We start from the raw sequence: 19,477 nt of genomic DNA on the forward strand, positions 1-19,477 counted from the left end.
CCTGTTCTGGAGCCCACTCTTTTGACCAGGCTAGCCTCGAACTCATAGAAACCCACCAGCCTTTGTCACCTGAGTGCTGGGATTAAAGGGATTAAAGGTGTGCTCCACCACCACCTGGTTTACATTTATAATAATCTTAAAAAAGAGCTTCCATGAGTTTGAGGCTAAATTAGGCAGCACAGTGAGTTCTAGACCTGAGCTATTGAGATCCCATTTCAAAATCCCTAAATAAATGAATAAGATTTAAATGTAAGATTACACATGACAAAACAATCCTATATCTGGATATATGTCAGACAGAATTCAAAACAAAAGTCAAGGTGTGGCTCAGTAGGCTGAATACTTGTCTGGCATGCAGAAAGCCCTGGGCTCCATTCCTAGTATCACATAAACCAGGCATGATGGTATACACCTATACTCTAGCTCAGGAACTAAAAGCTGTAGGAGGACGGCAAGGCAAGGTCTTCAGCTACACAGAGTTCAAGGTTAGCCTGGGTTACATGAGACCTAGTCTCAAAACAAGAAAAAGAATTCAAAAAAGAAACTTAAGCAGATATTTATACATCCATGTTCAAGGTAAATTACAATAGCCAGAAAAATACAGGAAAAGCCAAATCTCCATAAACAGACGAATGGATAAACAAAATGTGACATATACATATAGTCATATGTATACATACATATATTTATATACATAAAGAAAGAGATTTACACACACTACAATATGAAGCACCAATCACAAAATGACTAATACTTTACATGAAGTATCTAAGAATCTAGAAAATTAGAAAACCAGTTAGCAGGCACTAGCAGCTTAAGAAGGAAGAATGAACCAGTTACTACATAAGAAATGTATTTCACTGTCACATTACTGTTGACAATGTAAGTGTCCTTCCAAAAAAAGAACTATATGAAGCTGGGACTGCAGCTCAGAAGTAGGACACGTAAACATCCATGAGGCCCTGGGTTCAACCTACAGTACTATAAACACACACACACACACACACACACAGAAATAGAAATGCCTCTTTATTAAATCTGTATTAATGACCACAGAGACAAGGTGGTCTATGTTAATATATGCCAAGTTGAATATAACAAAAATTATCAGTTGGCATAAATATGCAGGCCAGAAGGATTTTAACCATACAAAATATATAACTGAAACCAAATATGGTAACTTGCACTAGAAATCTCAGCCTTGATCAGAGGCAGCCACGCTACATGAGACCCCGTGTCAAAGAGGAGGGAAAAAAAAAAACCACAGAAGACGAGAAAGAAAGAAAAGAAAAATAATTCAGGGCTGGAGAGATGACTCAGAGGTTAAGAGCACTGGCTGCTCTTCCAGAGGTCCTGAGTTCAATTCCCAGCAACCACATGGTGGCTCACAACCATCTGTAATGAGATCTGGTGCCCTCTTCTGACCTGCAGACATCCATGCAGACAGAATGCTGTATACATAATAAATAAATAAATCTTAAAAAAAAAAAAAAGAAAAAGAAAAATGATTCAACACAAACAGCACAGTACAGAAGACTTAACTATTTCAGAAAAAGTATGGAAGAGCCAAGTGGTGGTGGTGTATGCCTTTAATCCCAGCACTCAGGAGGCAGATCTCTGTGAGTTTAAGGCCAGCCTGGTCTACAAGAGCTAGTTCCAGGACAGGCACAAAAGCTAGAGAAACCCTGTTTAAAAAAAAAAAAAAAAAAAGGAAGAAAGGAAGGAAGGAAGCAAACAAGCAAGAAAGGAAAATTATAGGAGAATTAACTGCTCTTGGAAAAGTCTACACCCAGAATATGACTCATTTAGGAAATAATGAGAAATATATAACGTGACAGAAAATCCTCAGTCATGAACAGAACCTTACTCGGCCACTTCTCACATTTATTGTTCCACAAACTTGAAACCAAGCCCTAACTGATGCTATAATAAATTCTATCCACAGAAGATGGCACAGGAGTGAGTTGTAGATGACATTTCAGGAAACAAACAGGGTAACAAGCCAGGTGGTGGTGGCGCACGCCTTTAATCCCAGCACTCGGGAGGCAGAGGCAGGCGGATCTCTGTGAGTTCGAGGCCAGCCTGGTCTACAAGAGCTAGTTCCAGGACAGGCTCCAAAGCTGTAGAGAAACCCTGTCTCGAAAAACCAAAAAAAAAAAAAAAAAAAAAAAAAAACAGGGTAACAAGACAGCAGTAAGAAACTAAAGCTTTCCCTTAGGAAGGCTACCCTAAACCCTACTTGATGATACAGGCCTGGAATCGCTGCACACAGAAGCTGGGGCAGAAGGGTCACAAGCTGGAGGCCAATTGGGCTATACAGTAAGACTCTGCCTCCAATTCCGCTCCTTGGCCCCCAAAATATAGCCTCCTGAGGCTAGAGATGAAGCTCAGTGGTAGAGTACTTAGTTAGCATGACAAAGCCCTAGGGGGCTGGAGAGATGGCTCAGTGGTTATGAGCACTGACTGCTCTTCCAGATAGACCCGGGCTCAATTCCCAGCACCCACATGGCAGCTCACACCTGTCTGTAATTCTAGTTCCAGGGAATCTGACACCTTCACACCAATGCACATAAAATGAAGTTAAAAAAAAAAAAAGCATGGCAAAGCCCTGGACTTGATCCCTACTACTGAGATCCACTACCATTTAAAAAAAAAAAAAAAAGAAAGAGTTTGCTAGCACTGCTTAATATTCATATGTACTTGAGCCTACAAGAAAACCAATTATTAAGGATAACTAACCCCTGCTGTGGAACAATCTTTGTACACTGTAAATATGTATACTCTCATTAGTTAATAAAGAGCTGACTGGCCTAGAGCCAGGTGGGAAGAGACTGGATGGAAGAACCAGACTAGGAGGACACTGGGAAGAAGGGCAGAGTCTCAAGAGTTGCAAGACAGACAGAGGAAACAGGACGTGTAGAAAATGAGGCAACAAGCCATGAGCCACGTGGTAGAACTCAGATAAGAAACATGGGTTGATTTAGGTTGTAAGAGCTGGGTAGTAACAAGACTAAGCTTTCGGCAGAGCATTTATAATTAATATTAAGTTTCTGTGTGGTTACTTGGGAGCCAGCTGGCAGGACAGAGCTGACAGGCAGTCCCGATGAAAAACTTGCCTACAAACCACCACAAATTTTTCAATTTTATTTTTTATCATTATTAGTGTGTGCTTGTGTGTATGTACGCATGTTATGGGTGCATTAGTATGCATGCCACAGTACACATGGAGGCCAGAGGTGCTCCCCAGGGTAGAGTACAGGAACTCAGGCTCTGGAAGAGCAGTACAGGCTCGCCCATCTTTCTAGTCCGGTTTCGTTTCTTCAGTCTCAATTCGTCCCCTAGCCAAGCCTAGCCTTAACTCTCATCTTCGGGCCTTATACCACATGTATGCCGGTACCCGAGGAGGCCAGAGAAGGTAACAGATCCCCTGAGACTAGAGCTACAGACAGTTGTGAGCTGCCATGTGGGTGCCGGGAATGGAACCTGACTCCCCTGTAAAAGCAGCCAGTGCTCTTAACCACTGAGCATCTCTCCAACCCTAGGCCTCATCTTCTTGAGTGTTGAGATTAATGGTGTCTATCAATACACTAAACTTCATGTTTAGACTTTAGATTTAGTTTTAGGGTTTATTTTTCTTTATGTGTGTGTGAATATATTCCATATGTTGTAGGTGCCAAGGAGGACAGAGAACTAGATCTTGTCTTAGGGTTTCTACTGCTATAACAAAACGCCATGACCAAAAGCAAGTTGGGGAGGAAAGGGTTCATTTGGCTTACAGGTTACCATCAATGTATTTTGCGAGCTACAGGCAGTTAGACTGACTATCTACTAAAAGAGCTTTCCTTAGTTCCTGCAATCTCATACCATTATCGTGTGTCCTGGCCAGTACTACCTTGTTTTCTTTTTTTCTCACCCCCTCAAATATATATGCATGCAAAACACTTTTTTTTTTTTCCGGTTTTTCAGTACAGGGTTTCTCAGTAGCTATGGAACCAGTCCTGGAACTCGCTCTGTAAACCAGGCTGGCCTCGAACTCACAAATATCCACCTGCCTCTGTCTCCTGAGTGCTGGAATTATAGGCATGTGCTGCCACCACCCAGTCAAAAGATTACACATGCCCCAGCATTCGGGATGCAGAGGCAGAGGCAGGTGGATATTTGTGAGTTAAAGGCCAGCCAGGTCTACAGAGCTAGTTCCAGGACAGCCAAGCCTACATAGAGGAACTCTGTCTTGGAAAAAAAAAAAAAAAAAAAAAACGACGGGCGGTGGTGGCGCACGCCTTTAATCCCAGCACTCGGGAGGCAGAGGCAGGCGGATCTCTGTGAGTTCGAGACCAGTCTGGTCTACAAGAGCTAGTTCCAGGACAGGCTCCAAAGCCACAGAGAAACCCTGTCTCGAAAAAACAAACAAACAAAAAAAAAAACAAAACAAAACAAAAAAAATCTTTGCTTGGAGGCATTTATTTGCCGGGCGGTGGTGGCGCACGCCTTTAATCCCAGCACTCGGGAGGCAGAGGCAGGCGGATCTCTGTGAGTTCGAGGCCAGCCTGGCCTACAAGAGCTAGTTCCAGGACAGGCTCTAAAAAAGCTGCAGAGAAACCCTGTCTTGAAAAACAAAAAAAAAAAAAAAAAAAACACACAAAAAACCGAGAGAGAGAACGAACGAACGAACAAATGAATATAGAAAAAAAGAAGCTAATAGAACAACTTTAAACAATGATGAAGTCCTGGCCAAAACTCCTGTTTCTGACAGACAGGTGAAAGGGGGCACAGCTGCCGTTTTAATATTGGTCTGTCCCTATCATTATGGGTTCAGTCTCAGTACTACCAAAAAGAAAGGAAAGAAAGAACAAACAAATAAACAGGAAATTCAGGGCCTAGAGTAAAATTGAACTGGCGCACAGCCACACTCATACATGTGCAGGCCAGGGCTGTTTCGGGGCCAGCAAGGTGCAGCTGCAATCCAGACTTGCTGTGTTTCCTGGCTCCACACTGCTCCCCATCACGAACTGCAGGGCTGCTACTGTAGCTGCACAGCATCCAGCTAACAGAGCACAGCTCTCCCTTCACTCACCTGTGACACCTATGTGTCGGGGAGGAAAAGAGGGAGGAGAGGAGTCAGAATATTCTGGCTTTAAGGCATGATGGTGTAGATTATTCTGTTCTCAGAAGAAGGCAAAGTATAGTGTTTACTATCCTGAAATAATGGAAGAGTCATAAACATCACCAGACTATAAAAACTCATCAAAATACTCCCAGTTGACACGGAATCAGATAAGAAAAATCAGAATATTTAAAATGGGACATTCAATACCAGCAGTATTTAAAAAAAAAAAAAAAGTAGAGAAACCCTGTCTCAAAAAAAAAAAAAAATAGGAAGGAAGGAAGGAAGGAAGGAAAAGAGAAAAGAGACAAATGAAAACAAGACAAAAAAAAGTGAGCTTCAAAGTGGTTCAGTCAGGAGCCAAGCAAGAAGAGTGACTTAGGATGTTAATTAAACATGCTGCATTTAATCAGACCACAAGAGAATTAAACTAAGAATCAGTAATTAAAAGACTAATGAAAATATAATCACCGAATACCTGGAGATTAGCTAGTATACCTGTGACACAAAAGTCAAAGAGAAAAATCTGAAGAAAAATCAAGCACTGTTTTGATACAAATGGAAATGAGAACACAGCCGTAGTGGCAACAAATGCATATGCACGCGATCTTACCAATGGAAAGACAAACGCAGAGGTAAGAAAGCTAAGAGACTAAGAATAGCTTGATCCTGAGCATTCCTGACCACTCACGCAGCATTCAGTAGGTGGAACCTGTCGATCCCAGTGTCCCAGTACTCTAGCCACAACCACATCCCTCCAGTAGGACTGAAGTCTTAAAGTACCAAGACAGAGCTGAAGTGCTGACCTAGGCCTTTAACCCTAGGATTCAAAGATGGAAGCAGGAGGGTCTCTGTGAGACGGAGGACAGCCTGGTCTACAGAGTGAGTTCCAGGACAGCCAAGGCTACACAGAGAGACCCTGTCTGAAAGAAAAAACAAAAAAACCTCTCAGTTTGTTCTCCAGCACCATGTCTACCTGCATACTGCCATGTCTCTCTCTCTCTCTCTCTCTTTCTCTCTCTCTCTCTCTCTCTCTCTCTCTCTCTCTCTCTCTCTCTCTCTCTCTCTCACACACACACACACACACACACACACACACACGTCAGGACTAAACTCTGAAACTGTAAGCCAGCCCCAATTAAATGCTTCCTTTTATAAGAGTTTCTGTGGTCATGGTGTCTCCTCACAGCAACAGAAATCCTAAGACATTTGCCAAAAAGTCTTATGGCCCGAGCTGGATTTCCAGGACCCCTAGAGTGAACAGAAAGGACTCCTAAAGGTTGTCCTCTGACCACCACACACACATCGTGGAATGTAAACACCCACACAGATGCACATGTGTGAAGTAAATAAATAAGTTTTAAATGAAACAAACCAAAATCAAAGTAATATAAAATGAGTACCGTTAAGAGAAGCTGCAGCTAGGAATGGGACAGGAGTGGAATGTGACGGAGGGATTATTCTCTATAATTAATACTGCTTGATCTTACACGTATAAATTACTTAGATGCAAATACTTCTATAAATCAAGTCCTTATCATGAGCCAATATGACCACCATAAACTAAAGACAATACCTTGGGGTGAGGAGCCTTCTTGCTTCTCCTGAGAGAGAAGTCCCAAGTAGCTGAGAACAACATACTTCGTTTCATAGTGAAATCCTACAGGCACAGTAGTCGAGGACGCCATTGAACTCGCTGAAGGAGCTCCAAAGAGGCCTAGTTAAGGATGTCGGAAATCTAAAAGCAAAAAGTTTTTTTCAGTTTAAAGGTGATTACAAATCAATCAACTTCCCCCATTGATCCCAATTACTCACTTAACTCCCAAAGTAAATGTCTCAACTGTTTTTTTCCAATAATCTTTTTTAAGTTAACTATTTAAGGGCTGGAGAGATGGCTCAGAGGTTAAGAGCACTGACTGCTCTTCCAGAGGTCCTGAGTTCAATTCCGAGCAACCACATGGTGGCTCACAACCATCTGTAATGGGATCTGGTGCCCTCTTCTGGCCTGCAAGTATACATGCAAGCAGAACACTGTATTTGTAATAAATAAATAAATCTTTTTTTAAAAAAAGTTAACTATTTAATTTCTATACAAACAGTAACTTAACTATTCAAATAAAAGGTAAATTTTCCTTTTCTCTTTTTTTTTTCTTGTCTTTACTTGCTTTGTACTGTCTTATAGGTGGCCACACCTGCCATGATGTGATGTGGGATTCCCCTCTGTATGCTGTGATTACCATTAATCAATAAAGAAACTGCTTTGGACCCATAGCAGGGCAAAACTTAGCTAGGCAGGGAAAACTAAACTGAATGCTGGGAGGAAGAAAGCAGAATCAGGAGAAGCCATGGAGCCGCCGCCAGAGACAGACGTGCTGAAACTTTGCTGGTAGGCCACGGCCTTGTGGTGATGCACAGATTAATGGAGAAGGGTTAAATTAAGATGAGCAGCCAGGAACCGACAAGCAGCCTCCCCAACAGTGGTGCACAAGTGGTGCACATGTGGATGCCAGAGGACAGCTTCGCGGAGTTGGTTCTCCACTTTCACCTTCCATGGTTCCGGGAACCAAATTCAAGCACATTTACCCACTGGGCCATCTCACTGCCTCTTCCTAAATATTTCCACACGTGTAGCAAACACAATTCTGAACCCCACGCCCATATATGTCTTCTCATTTCTTTTCTTTTAATATTTATTTATTTATTTATTTATTTATTTATTTATTTATTTATTTATTTTGTATATAGTTTTCTGTCTGTGTGTATGTCTGCAGGCCAGAAGAGGGCACCAGATCTCATTACAGATGGTTGTGAGCCACCATGTGGTTGCCGGAAATTGAACTCAGGACCTTTGGAAGAGCAGGCAATGCTCTTAACCACTGAGCCATCTCTCCAGCCCTTCTCATTTCTTTTAATAATAAATCTCATAGCCAAGGCCTTTAATACCAGCACTCAGGAGGCATAGGAAGACGATTTCTATGAATTGGAGGCCAGCCTGGTCTACAGAGTGAGTTCTAGAAAGCCCAGTCTCAAAAAACCAGAAACAACAACAACGAAGGAAATGCCTACAAATGCACTTTTCTCTGCTATATAGAACAACACTGACAAAGATTATTTGGTTAATTTTGGGCAGACTTCTAGGCCATCTGTGCATTTCCCTTTAAAATCTAATATTAGGGGGGCTGGAGAGATGGCTCAGAGGTTAAGAGCATTGCCTGCTCTTCCAAAGGTCCTGAGTTCAATTCCCAGCAACCACATGGTGGCTCACAGCCATTTGTAATGGGGTCTGGTGCCCTCTTCTGGCCTGCAGGCATACATACAGACAGAATATTGTATACATAATAAATAAATAAATAATTTTTTTTTAAAAATCTAATATTAGGGGCTGGAGAGAAGGCTCAGTGGTTAACAGCATTTACTGTTCTTGCAGCAGACTTGGACTCAGTTCCCAGTACCCACGTGGCAGCACTGACATCATAACTGTAACTCCAGTTCCAGGAGACCCAACACATAGTACACGTACACATAGCAGGCAAACATTCACACATATAAAATCCATAAAAACAAAATCTAACTCTAGCAAAATAACATTCTGAGTTTATCCAGAATAATCAATTTGGAGGTGGGGTTTTTAGAGGAGGTGGCTAAGACAGAGTCTCTTTCTATCCCTGGCTGGCTTGGAACTCACTGTGCATATCAAGCTGGCCTTGAACTCAGAGATCCACTTGCTACTGCCTCCAGAGTGATGGGATTAAAGTCAGGCACCATCAGCCTGGCCAGAATAATCTTTAATATCCCATCATCCTTGATGTCTGATCTCCTGGCTTAATTTAACTGAGCATGTTATTAGATCAGTTTAGTCAGACTTTCTTATGTTTAATCTTATTCTCAGTAATTCCTGATCTACTGACTCCCATACTGTTCTCTGGCTAGAAATTCCCACTTGCCTATGTTCAGAGTTAAACCCAATCCCTACTGATGTGGGTGTCCCCTCTGTGTGCTATGATTACTATAAATGAATAAAGAAATTGTCTTAGCCTGTTGATAGGGCAAAATTTAGGTAGGCAGGGAAGACAGAACTGAATTCTGGGAGGAAGAAAGCAGAGTCAGGAGACGCCATGGATCCACTGCCAGAGTACGACATGCTGCCGAAACTTAGCCGGTAAGCCACTACCATGTGGCGATACACAGATTAATAGAAATGGGTTAAACTAAGGTGTAAAAGTTAGCCAATAAGAAGTTAGAGCTAATGGGCCTAGCAGTGTTTTAACTAATACAGTCTCTGTGTGATTATTTCACTTCTGGGCTGCCCAGACGAACAAGCAGCCCTCTCCTTGCAACAGATTGGCGCCATGTGGCCAGCTAAATCCATGTAAAACCTGAAAGGGCTTGAAAAGGAATTCTAGACAAAAAAAAAAAAAAATTACAGAGTTTAACACAGCTTCTTGCTGTTTGCTGGTGGCGTGCCACAGCTCCTTCAAGAGAGATTTTCCTGGTTCAACCATAGCAGGAAAAAAAAATTGTGGGGGTGGGGGGTTAAAACGCAGCTTCCTGAGCTGTGTCGCCAGCACGAACTCTGGCTATGAAGCATTTCAATGGCATTTGTGGGCCCTGGTGTATGTGTGTCCACTCGGGGTCGGGAGAAAAGTAGCTGAGACCATGCCCATGGCTTGGCGCTCCCTGCCTGGGCAGGCACTGGGGTCAGGTCTACTAGCGGCCACCACTGCCCAGCTACAAAATTAAATTTCTAAAATTGCAAAAACTATCAGCCGCACTGCTACAAGTGAGGTGTCAATTTAAAAATTCAGCAGACACCACTAATATTCTAGTGTTGATTGTCCCTTTCCAGTTAAGACATGCGTAATGGAACACTCTGGCTCAATCCTGTGTTAACAACCGCCCCAAAATATCATCACTCAGCAGTTGGCATTCACAGATAATGCACTCACAGGGGAATTCCTAACATGAAACCCTCCCCCTTACACAGATTCTGACTTTCACAGTAAGTATTTTAAGCTTCCCATATAACAGCAAAACAAATTTCAGATACAGATTGTTCCACTTCTAGGTACATGCTAGAGAAATGTAAACATGTCTACCCAAAATTTGTACACGAGTGTACAAGTATAAAAGGTCACTTTATACCTAACAGCCTAAAAAGAAACAATTTTTTTCCCTTTTTTCTTTTTTTTTCCCTAGACAGGTTTTCTCTGTGGAGCTCTGGCTGTCTTAGTACTTGCTTTGTAGACCAAGCTGGCCTCAAACTCACAGAGATCCAACTTCTTCTGCCTCCCTAGCACTGTAATTAAAGGCGTGAGCCACCACAGCCACCAGCAGGAAACAACTTTCAATTTATTTAAAAAATTTATTTAAAAAATAAGCATCCATGACTGACAGCTCACATTACAACCCCAGGAAATTCAACACCTCTGCCTCCTCTGGTGGATACATACATCCACACAGATACACATAATTAAAAATAATCTTTAAAATAAGTATGAGTCTATATGTCTGGCTACTTGGGGAAGATGGAGTATGAGGGTCACCGAATATAAGTTTAAGCCATTATCTAGCACACACCTTTAATCCCACTACTCAGAGGAGAAAGAAGCAGGTGGATCTCTTGAGTTCTAGGACAGCCTGGTCTACACAGTAAATTCCAGGACAGCCAGGGCTACACGAAGAAATCCTGTCTTGAAAAATCAAATCAAAACAAAACAAAACAAAAGACACTGCCTGAAAAATAAAAAAATATTGGCTAGGGTTAGAGGACACGCCTATATTAGCAGCACATCAGGGGAGAAGGAAACAGGAAAATCTGAGTTTGAGGGCACTATAGTCCACATATCAAGGTTCCATCTCAAATCCCCTCCCTGCAAAGAAACACAATAACAAATGGTGTGGTAGTGCACACCTTTTATAGCCAGCACCCCAGAGGCAAAAGCAGGTTGTTCCTGTGAGTTACAAGCCAGCAAGGGCTACATAGTAAGGCCCTGTTTTAAAAGGGGTAGGAAAGGAAGGCATGAAAATGAAAGGGAAGTTTAAAAAAAGAAAAAAAAAAGGCAAGAAAAGTTCCCTAACATGTCATACGTCCACACATTGCCACACTGTACACACTGGAATATCATTTAGCTTTAAAAAGGAATAAAGTAGTGGCTCAGACTTACAGTCTCAGTACTTGGAAGGCTGAGGCAAGAGGACTGCTAAGGCCAGCCAAATGAGAGGCTGCTTTAAACAGAAGAGAAATCAGTGGTAAAGAAGTGAAAGAAGTAAGAATAAAAATGGCTACCAAGCATGGTAGCATACACCTATAATCCCTGCCATAAAACTGTGGCAAAAGAGCCGGGCAGTGGTGGTGCACACCTTTAATCCCAGAACTCGAACTCGAGAGGCAGAGGCAGAGGCAGGTGGATCTCTGTGAGCTCGAGGCCAGCCTGGTCTACAAGAAATAGTTCCAGGATAGGTTCCAAAGCTACAGAGAAACCCTGTCTCGAAAAAAAAAAAAAAAAAAAAAAAAAAAAAAAAAAAAAAAAACTGTGGCAAAGGTATTGAAGGTTCAAGCCTGGGCCACATAGAGATTTCTCTCAAAAAGTAACAAAAGAACCATGGCCAAGTGGTATGGGGTTTCTTTTAGAAGTGATGAAAACTCCAATAATGGTTGCACAACTCTGAGTGTGCTAAAAGTCATTATATTACACAACTGTGAATAGTACAGTAAATTAGTTATATCTTGGTGAAGCTGCCAATGAGCTGCTCTCAGCCGGTCGCAGTAGAACACAACCGCAATCCTAGCACTCAGAAGGCTGGAGCAATATCACCACCAATCTGAGGCCTGACTGAGCTATACGGTGAGTTCCAGATCAGCCTGAGCCACATACTGTCTCATAAAAACAACAATAAAAATATCAGTTTCTATCGGGTGAGGAGTGTAGCTCAGTCATAGGGCGCATAAAAGCCTGAGACCTGTGTTCTATGCCCAATTCACAAAAGCACGAAGCAATCAACCAAAGGGGCTGGAGTATATCTCGGTGAAAGCTCAGCATGCAAAGGACAGTGGATTTGATCTCTAACATAAAAACCCAACTCCTGAAAATATTACTCTAGATCTAGATGTGAGTGATGCAGGTCTATAATTTCAGCCACTTGGGAGGCTGAGACAGGAGGATCACAGTTCAAGACCAGACAAAGGCTATATAGGAACATCCTGTCTAAAAAATTCTTGGTGTTGGGGCTGGAGAGACGGCTCAGGGGTTAAGAGCATCTGCTGCTCTTGTAGAGGACCTTGGTTTGGTTCCTGGCGACAACATGGCAGTTCACAGCCATCCCCCAACTCCAGTTCCAAAAGATGTTCCCTGTTGTGACCTCCACAAGCCCACACACACAGAGAGTGCACAGACACACTTACAGGCAAAACACTCACACAGAATAAAATGAATACATCTAATATAAAAAAATCTTAGTGATGGGGCTGGAGAGATGGCTCAGAGGTTAAAAGCACTAGTCGCTCTTCCAGAGGTCCTGAGTTCAATTCCCAGCAACCACATGGTAGCTCACAATCATCTATAATGGGATCTTCTGTCATGCAGGCATATATGCAGGTAGAACACTATGTACATAATAAAAAATCTTTAAAGAAAAAAATCTTGGGTGAGGGCTGGAGAGATGGCTCAGTGGTTAAGAGCATTGCCTGCTCTTCCAGAGGTCCTGAGTTCAATTTCCAGCAACCACATGGTGGCTCACAACCATCTGTAAAGAAGTGTGGTGCCCTCTTCTGGCCTGCAGGCGTACATGAAGACAGAATATTGCATACACAATAAATAAATAGATATAAAAAAATCTTGGGTGATAATTTCATTTATTTGAAATAAGATATGACACAAATTCAAGTCTGAAAACTGAAGAAAAAGTAATGAAAATACTAAATGTTTACAATTTTATACCTAAAATATTTCATAAGAAAAAATGCAAAAATAAAATCTTTTTGGACAATGTGGCAAGATGGTAAATAAAGTCACTTGCTGCCAAACCTGACCAATTCCCAGAAACCACATGATGGAAACAGAGAACAGACGCCTGCAAACTGTCTTCTGACCCCTACATTGGCTTGGGATACATAAAACCCTGTCGGAAGGAAGGAAGGAAGGAAGGAAGGAAGGAAGGAAGGAAGGAAGGAAGGAAGGAAAGAAGGAAGGAAGGACTTCAAAATGTGTTAAAAGTTAAAGACATAGTTTTCTTTTTTAATTTTTATTATTTCTATTATGTGCACAGGTGGGGATATGTGCACACGAATACAAAAGGTCAGAGATGTGAGGTCCCCTGGAGCTAGAGTTACAGACAGTTGTAAGCTGCCTGATATGGTTGCTGGGAATCGAACTCAGGTCCTCAAGAAGAATGGTATGTGTTCTTAACCACTGAGCCATCTCTCCAGCCCCATTTATTTTCTTCTTAAAACAGAGTCTGACTTTTAGCCCATGATGGTCCCCCGCAATCTTATCTAGCTCCCCATATTTACATTTACAGAAGCCCAAGTGTCATCTTTTTTTCTTTTATAAATTGAGGAAGGTGTTTGGTGATAGCAGTAAAAGAGGTTAATGGCGGCGGGGGTGGAAATGACAAAAATATACTACATACCTGCACAAATTTGTCAAATAATAATGCTTTTTAAAAGATGGTTGGATTTAGCCTTACACATTATTTGGCTGAATTCACTTTCCAGGGCACACTTCTGCACAAGATACAGGCCATTTTAAAATGGATGTGGCAGTTCCCTGGAATCCCAGCACTAGCGAAGCTGACTTAGGAGGACAACTAAAAGTTCAAGGCTAGCCTGGACCACAGGCTGAAACCGTCTCAAAATAAATACAAAAACAAGGGCTGACTGACAAAATGGTTCAGCAGTAAAAGTAATTTGAGTTTAATCTCCAGAACCCACATAAACATGGAAAGAGAAAATAGACTCCCAAAGCTGCCTACTGGCTGTGGATGGCGGCACAGGCCCTGGAAAGTGATGTCATCCTGGTCTATATAGGAAGCTTCAGGACAGCCAGAACTATATAGAAATCCTCCCCATACACACATCCAAAAAACCAAGTTGTTCACTGCCCCACAAACACGTGTACCCATACACACACCTACACCCACAGTAATAATAAATTTAACTTAATTTTCTAAAGGGGCAGGCATGGTTGGGTTACTCCTGGATCTTTATTCAAGGGAAGTAGGAGTAGAATTTTGAGTTCAAGGCCAGCTGGGATATATAATATCAAAAACCAAAACAAAATGTTATTTAAAGGTTATTTAAGGTCTATGAGCCATCTGAAAAAAATATTTACAATAGTTAGAATAGAACCTGATCATTCAGAGAAATGGGACTTGCAAGTCCTTATTTGCTTATTAGATACAGAACAATGATTTTAGCACTTTCAATTCATTGATATAAACATGCAGGATACGTTAATCCAATTGTGTATATGAAATATAAGTGGTTCACTACCCACACACTTGCTTAACTTTATAGTCTGTAAAATAATTTAAAAAAAAAAGGTGGGGAGGGAGGAAAGGCATTTCAAGGGTGTGGCAATTCATGTAAGGTCACACAAGTTAGGGCAGAGAGCATCAACATTCTGGTTTATGCCAAGCCTCCAGGGGAAATATTAGTAATTTTACAAAACTTTTTTTTAACATCAAAAAGAAGAGGGACCTGCCAGCATAGCTCAAAACTTTTAAACGCAGAGAGCAAAACAGATCTTTCCGATAAACACTTGTGCATGGGAATGGTGAACTGATTAACAACGCTATCAGCAAAGAGCATATGAATTTCTGGGCCGATCCGTCCAATTTCTACCCCTTAAAATAAAAGCCCCGACTTAGAAAGTCTAGGCTTCCTCTTTCACAGCACTGTAATATAAAAGCAAGAAATGTGAGATCCCGTGAGAATGTGGGGAAGATTTTCGAAAAGGAAAAGACGAGGTATCTATCGTCTCCATAGGGGAAGAAGGCCCATTGGTTTTGTTTTGTCTTGGGGGCGGCGGTGGTGTGGGAACGGGTGTCAAAACTGCAGGGCTAACCCTGAGAAACAAGACTTCTACCACTGGGACAAGAAAGCTCTAGCAAAGCTAATCTATAATCGTTCTAAGTGAACGGCACACATGTCCCTCCTCCAAGAATGAACTGAGGTTTCCCAGTCCAGTCCCCCAAAACAGACCCCGGTCGGTTCTCCAAGCAAAGATCGGTGTGAAGAACAGAATTAGAGCAAGGGTGTGAGCCCCTGGCGCCTCAGGCAGCCACACCGCCCGTTCAAAAGCAGCTCATCGCGGGGGCACTCCGGACAGGTCCGATCAGCCCCGAACAGTCCCGAGAAGTCCCGAGAAGCCTCGGCAGAGCAGCTTGGTTCCTCGCTCCCTCTCGCCCGGTGTCGCGGGCAGCACCGGGCGGTGGGCTCGGTGGGCTCTAGACCCCTTCCTCAGCGGATGAAAACCCGCTTCGCCACCCGGCAGGACCTCCCCGGAATCCCATTCCCCTCACCTGGCCCCGGTCGTGTCCCGGAAGGGATGAAGGAGGCGGCGGCTGCAGCAGGTGCTTCCCACAGGGTCCCAGAGCGGCAGTGGCTGCTTCGACCCGCGGCCCTAATCTACCGCCGCCGCCATGATGTACGGTGAGGTCACCCCGGCGCGCTTCCGTCACGGCCGGCGTGGGGGCGGGGCTGGGGGCGGGGCCGAGCCGGAAGCCCGAGACTCGGGCAGCTGGAGCGGAAGCCGTGTCACTGACGCCTGTTGGTTAGTTCACGCAGGCGTGACTGACCTGTGTACGGAGCTGTCCTTTGCCTCTCTTTTCAGGAACCACTCAAAGCCTGGATTCCTGGACTTCAGAAGTGTCCTCACTGGTGCTAAGTAGCTCAGTTCTGCAGACCTGTGCATTCCAGTACAGCAGATGCAAGGGCTGCCGGATTCGGCATCGCAGCCACCTGTCAGGAGGTTGTCCTGAAAGATGGACAAACAACTTGAAGACAAGGGTGGACTGACAGACGGGTCTAGGCAGAGACAACTCAAAGCCCAGACACCATAGTGATAAAGGGAATCTTATATTAGCGATCCATTTTTCACTCACAATGCCTGGCAAGCTGCCTGGAACTGAACTGTAGTTTGTGCTGATTAATGCGTGTTTTCTTGACTCCGTGAAACATGTCCAACCTGTGGTCCGAGATAAGCTGTGAATGCTTCCCCACCCCACCCCCCACAAAAAATAGATTTACTTAAAAAACGAGGATACGGTATGTGTAACCTGATTATCTAGTTTTCAGAGTATGAACTTTGTAGATGGCGATTGTGTCTCAATGTAAAAAGATCAAGATATCTAGGGTAAAAGATGAACACCCTACTTTAGCTACCTCCTGTTTCGGGCTATATTCTTGAAGTAACAAGGACAGCATGGAAGATTAGGAGTTAGAAGGCAGTTGTAACCAGTCAGATCAGAAGTGCCCAACTGCTTGTACAGGCCTCTAATCCCAACACTCAGAAGGTTGAGGCAGGAGGATTGCCATAAATTAGAGGCTGACCTGGTCTCCAATGCTATTTCCAAGAAGTCAAAACCACATAGTGTAATCTTTTCTTTAATAATAAAAAATAAGCCCGGCAGTGGAGGTACATGCCTGTAATCCCAACATTGTGGAAGCAGAGGCAGGCAGATCTCTATGAGTTCAAGCCCAGCCTGGTCTACAAAGCAAGTTCTAGGACACCCAAGATTACACAGAGAAACCCTGTCAAAAAAGGAAGAAAGGAAGGAAGGAAGGAAGGAAGGAAGGAAGGAAGGAAGGAAGGAAGGAAGAACATAGAAGAGATTTATTACAAAACTGACTGGGGGCCAGCAAGATGGCTCAGCCAGTAAAAGCACTTGCTGGGTGCCTAATGCACTGAGTTGATCTCTGGAAACCACATGGTGGAAGAAGAGAGCCATTGCTAGCAAGTTGATTTCTCTGACCACACTGCCCAACCACCACCACCCTCCAGCACACACACACACACACACACACACACACACATACACACACACAAGTGTTTCAAAGCAAAACTGATAGGAAGTGACCACCAGTGGCTATGTTTGGGGGCTGATGAAATGTTTAAAATTCACAGTGATCATGGGAGCACAATTACAAATATATTGAATTCTGTTTAATTGTATGCTTTTGGTTTCTGTTTTTTGAGACTGTGTCCTTTGCTGACCTCAAACTTATTCTGTAGCCTAGAAAGACTTTGAATCTCATCCTACCTCTGTCTCCTGAGTGCTGGAATCTCAGGTATGAGCTAGCATGCCTGTGTGTTGCTGGGGATGGAACTCAGGGCATATGCTCTACAAACTATGATCCCAACCCTTTTGAATGTGTTTATTTTTTTAGCTTTATATGGGTGTTTTGCTTACATGTATGTCTGCAACATGTGGGTGCCTAGTGGCAGAAGAGGTCAGAAGAGGGTGTTAGATCACATGGAACTGGATTTGTCAATGTTTGCAAACTGCCATGTTGATCCTCTGAAAGAACAGCACTTAGAAGAGGACTGGAGGATCAAAAGTTCAAGATCATCTGCAACTACATACTGAGTTCTAGGCCAGCCCAGACTACCTGAGACCTTGACTTGCTGTGGGATTCCCCTCTGTATGCTGTAAATACTGTTGGTTAATAAAACAACTGCCTTGGCCTACTGATAGGGTAGAACAGAGGTTGGCAGGGAAAACTAAACTGAATGCTGGGAGAAGGAAGGCAGAGTAAAAGAGAAGCCAAGTAGCCTGCCTGCCTGAGACAGACACCAGAACTTTAGCCAGTAAGCCACAGCCATGTGACGATACACAGAATAATAGAAATGGGTTAAATTAATATCTAAGAGTTAGCCAATAAGAAGCAAGAGCTAATGGGCCAAGCAGTGATTTAATTAATACAGTTTCTGTGTGATTATTTTGGGGCTGAGCAGCCGGGAACCAACAAGCAGCCCCCCTTACAACATTGTCTTTAATGGAAATGGGCTTGTCTGTTTTGCTAACTTGCTTCTAGTTCACCAGCTTGGGAATGGAAATAGGTAGGAACAATGATCATGCAGATTTATCGTTGGTGACTAACCTGACAGGAATTTGGGCTAGCAGTTTTTAAAGGCACATGAGTAGACTTGTTTCTTAAACTTCATTTGGAAATTTATTTTAAATAGTTTCTGTACAAGACCGAAGATAATATCAAAGGATCCTGCATTTAGGAAACTATGAATTTAATTGTTAATACTTGCAGGTTTAGTATGCTCTTAGATTTAAACAAAACAAAACACTTTGGGGGCCAGTCTTATTATTTAAACCAGGCTGGCATGGGACTCTCCAAATCACTGCCTCTGCTTCCCCAAGTATTCGGATTATAAGAGTATACAGCTGTTCTGTACTGTCTCAAGAATGATCTGTGGGAGCTGTGCTTTTAGTTTCGACTGAGTGAGTTTATTAAGTATATAGCAAACAGCAGATAGAAATAGCAGATAGATATTAAAACATCATTGAATCTGTAGTTTTCAACATCCAGCACAGGACAACTGAGGTAGCACAGTTGAGAAAGTAAAAGGTAACTTACAAACATCCAACAGGAATGGACTGGGGAAGTTGAGGAAGTCAACTGGGATTCCCAAGTGAGATTTGTCTCCAAAGATGACTTGCCCATGGAACACATGGCTGAACTTCCGGCCTCCAGTTCCTACTGCAGGTATTTTTATATGATGAGAAAAATAGCAGTAATATCTGTTGGAAATGATTTACCTTCCAGCTGTTCTCAAAGGGCATAATGCTGCCGGGCGGTGGTGGTGCACACCTTTAATCCCAGCACTCGGGAGGCAGAGACAGGCTGATCTCTGAGTTCAAGGCCAGCCTGGTCTATAAGAGCTAGTTCCAGGACAGGCTCTAGAAACTACAGGGAAACCCTGTCTCAAAACACCAAAACAAAAACAAAAACAAAAACAAAACAAAACAAAACAAAAAAAAAACAAAACAGGGCTGGAGAGATGGCTCAGAGGTTAAGAGCATTGGCTGCTCTTCCAAAGCTCCTGAGTTCAATTCCCAGCAACCACATGGTGGCTCACAACCATCTGTAATGAGGTCTGGTGGCCTCTTCTGGCCTGCAGGCATACATGTAGACAGAATATTGTATACATAATAAATAAATAAATATAAAAAAATAAAAATGTATGATGTGGGAGAGTCTTCTGTTTGTGTTGATTTCATTCGTTAATAAAGAAACTGCCTTGGCCCATTTAACAAGCCAGCCCTTAGGTGGGTGGAGTAGACAGAACAGAATGCTGGGAAGTTAGTCAGACCGCCGTGCCTCTCCTCAGGGAGACAGATGCAATGAAGCTCCGGCCC

General features: G+C 42.9%; 1 protein-coding gene across 1 annotated transcript in view; it reads right to left on the reverse strand.

Moving 5' to 3' along the window:
• Bcl2l13 (BCL2 like 13) overlaps positions 1-15,762 on the reverse strand; it is a 51,813-nt gene extending 36,051 nt beyond the window's left edge. Inside the window, exons 1-2 of the mRNA XM_038318202.2 lie at positions 15,626-15,762; positions 6,681-6,842 (exon numbers count right to left, since the gene is read on the reverse strand). Coding sequence (XP_038174130.1) covers positions 6,681-6,792 — 112 coding nt within the window. The 5' untranslated portion in view covers positions 6,793-6,842; positions 15,626-15,762. The remainder of the gene's footprint in view (positions 1-6,680; positions 6,843-15,625) is intronic.
• Positions 15,763-19,477: the final 3,715 nt, after the last annotated feature.

The sequence above is a fragment of the Arvicola amphibius genome, chromosome 2, assembly GCF_903992535.2.
Source record: "Arvicola amphibius chromosome 2, mArvAmp1.2, whole genome shotgun sequence".
NCBI lineage: Eukaryota > Metazoa > Chordata > Mammalia > Rodentia > Cricetidae > Arvicola > Arvicola amphibius.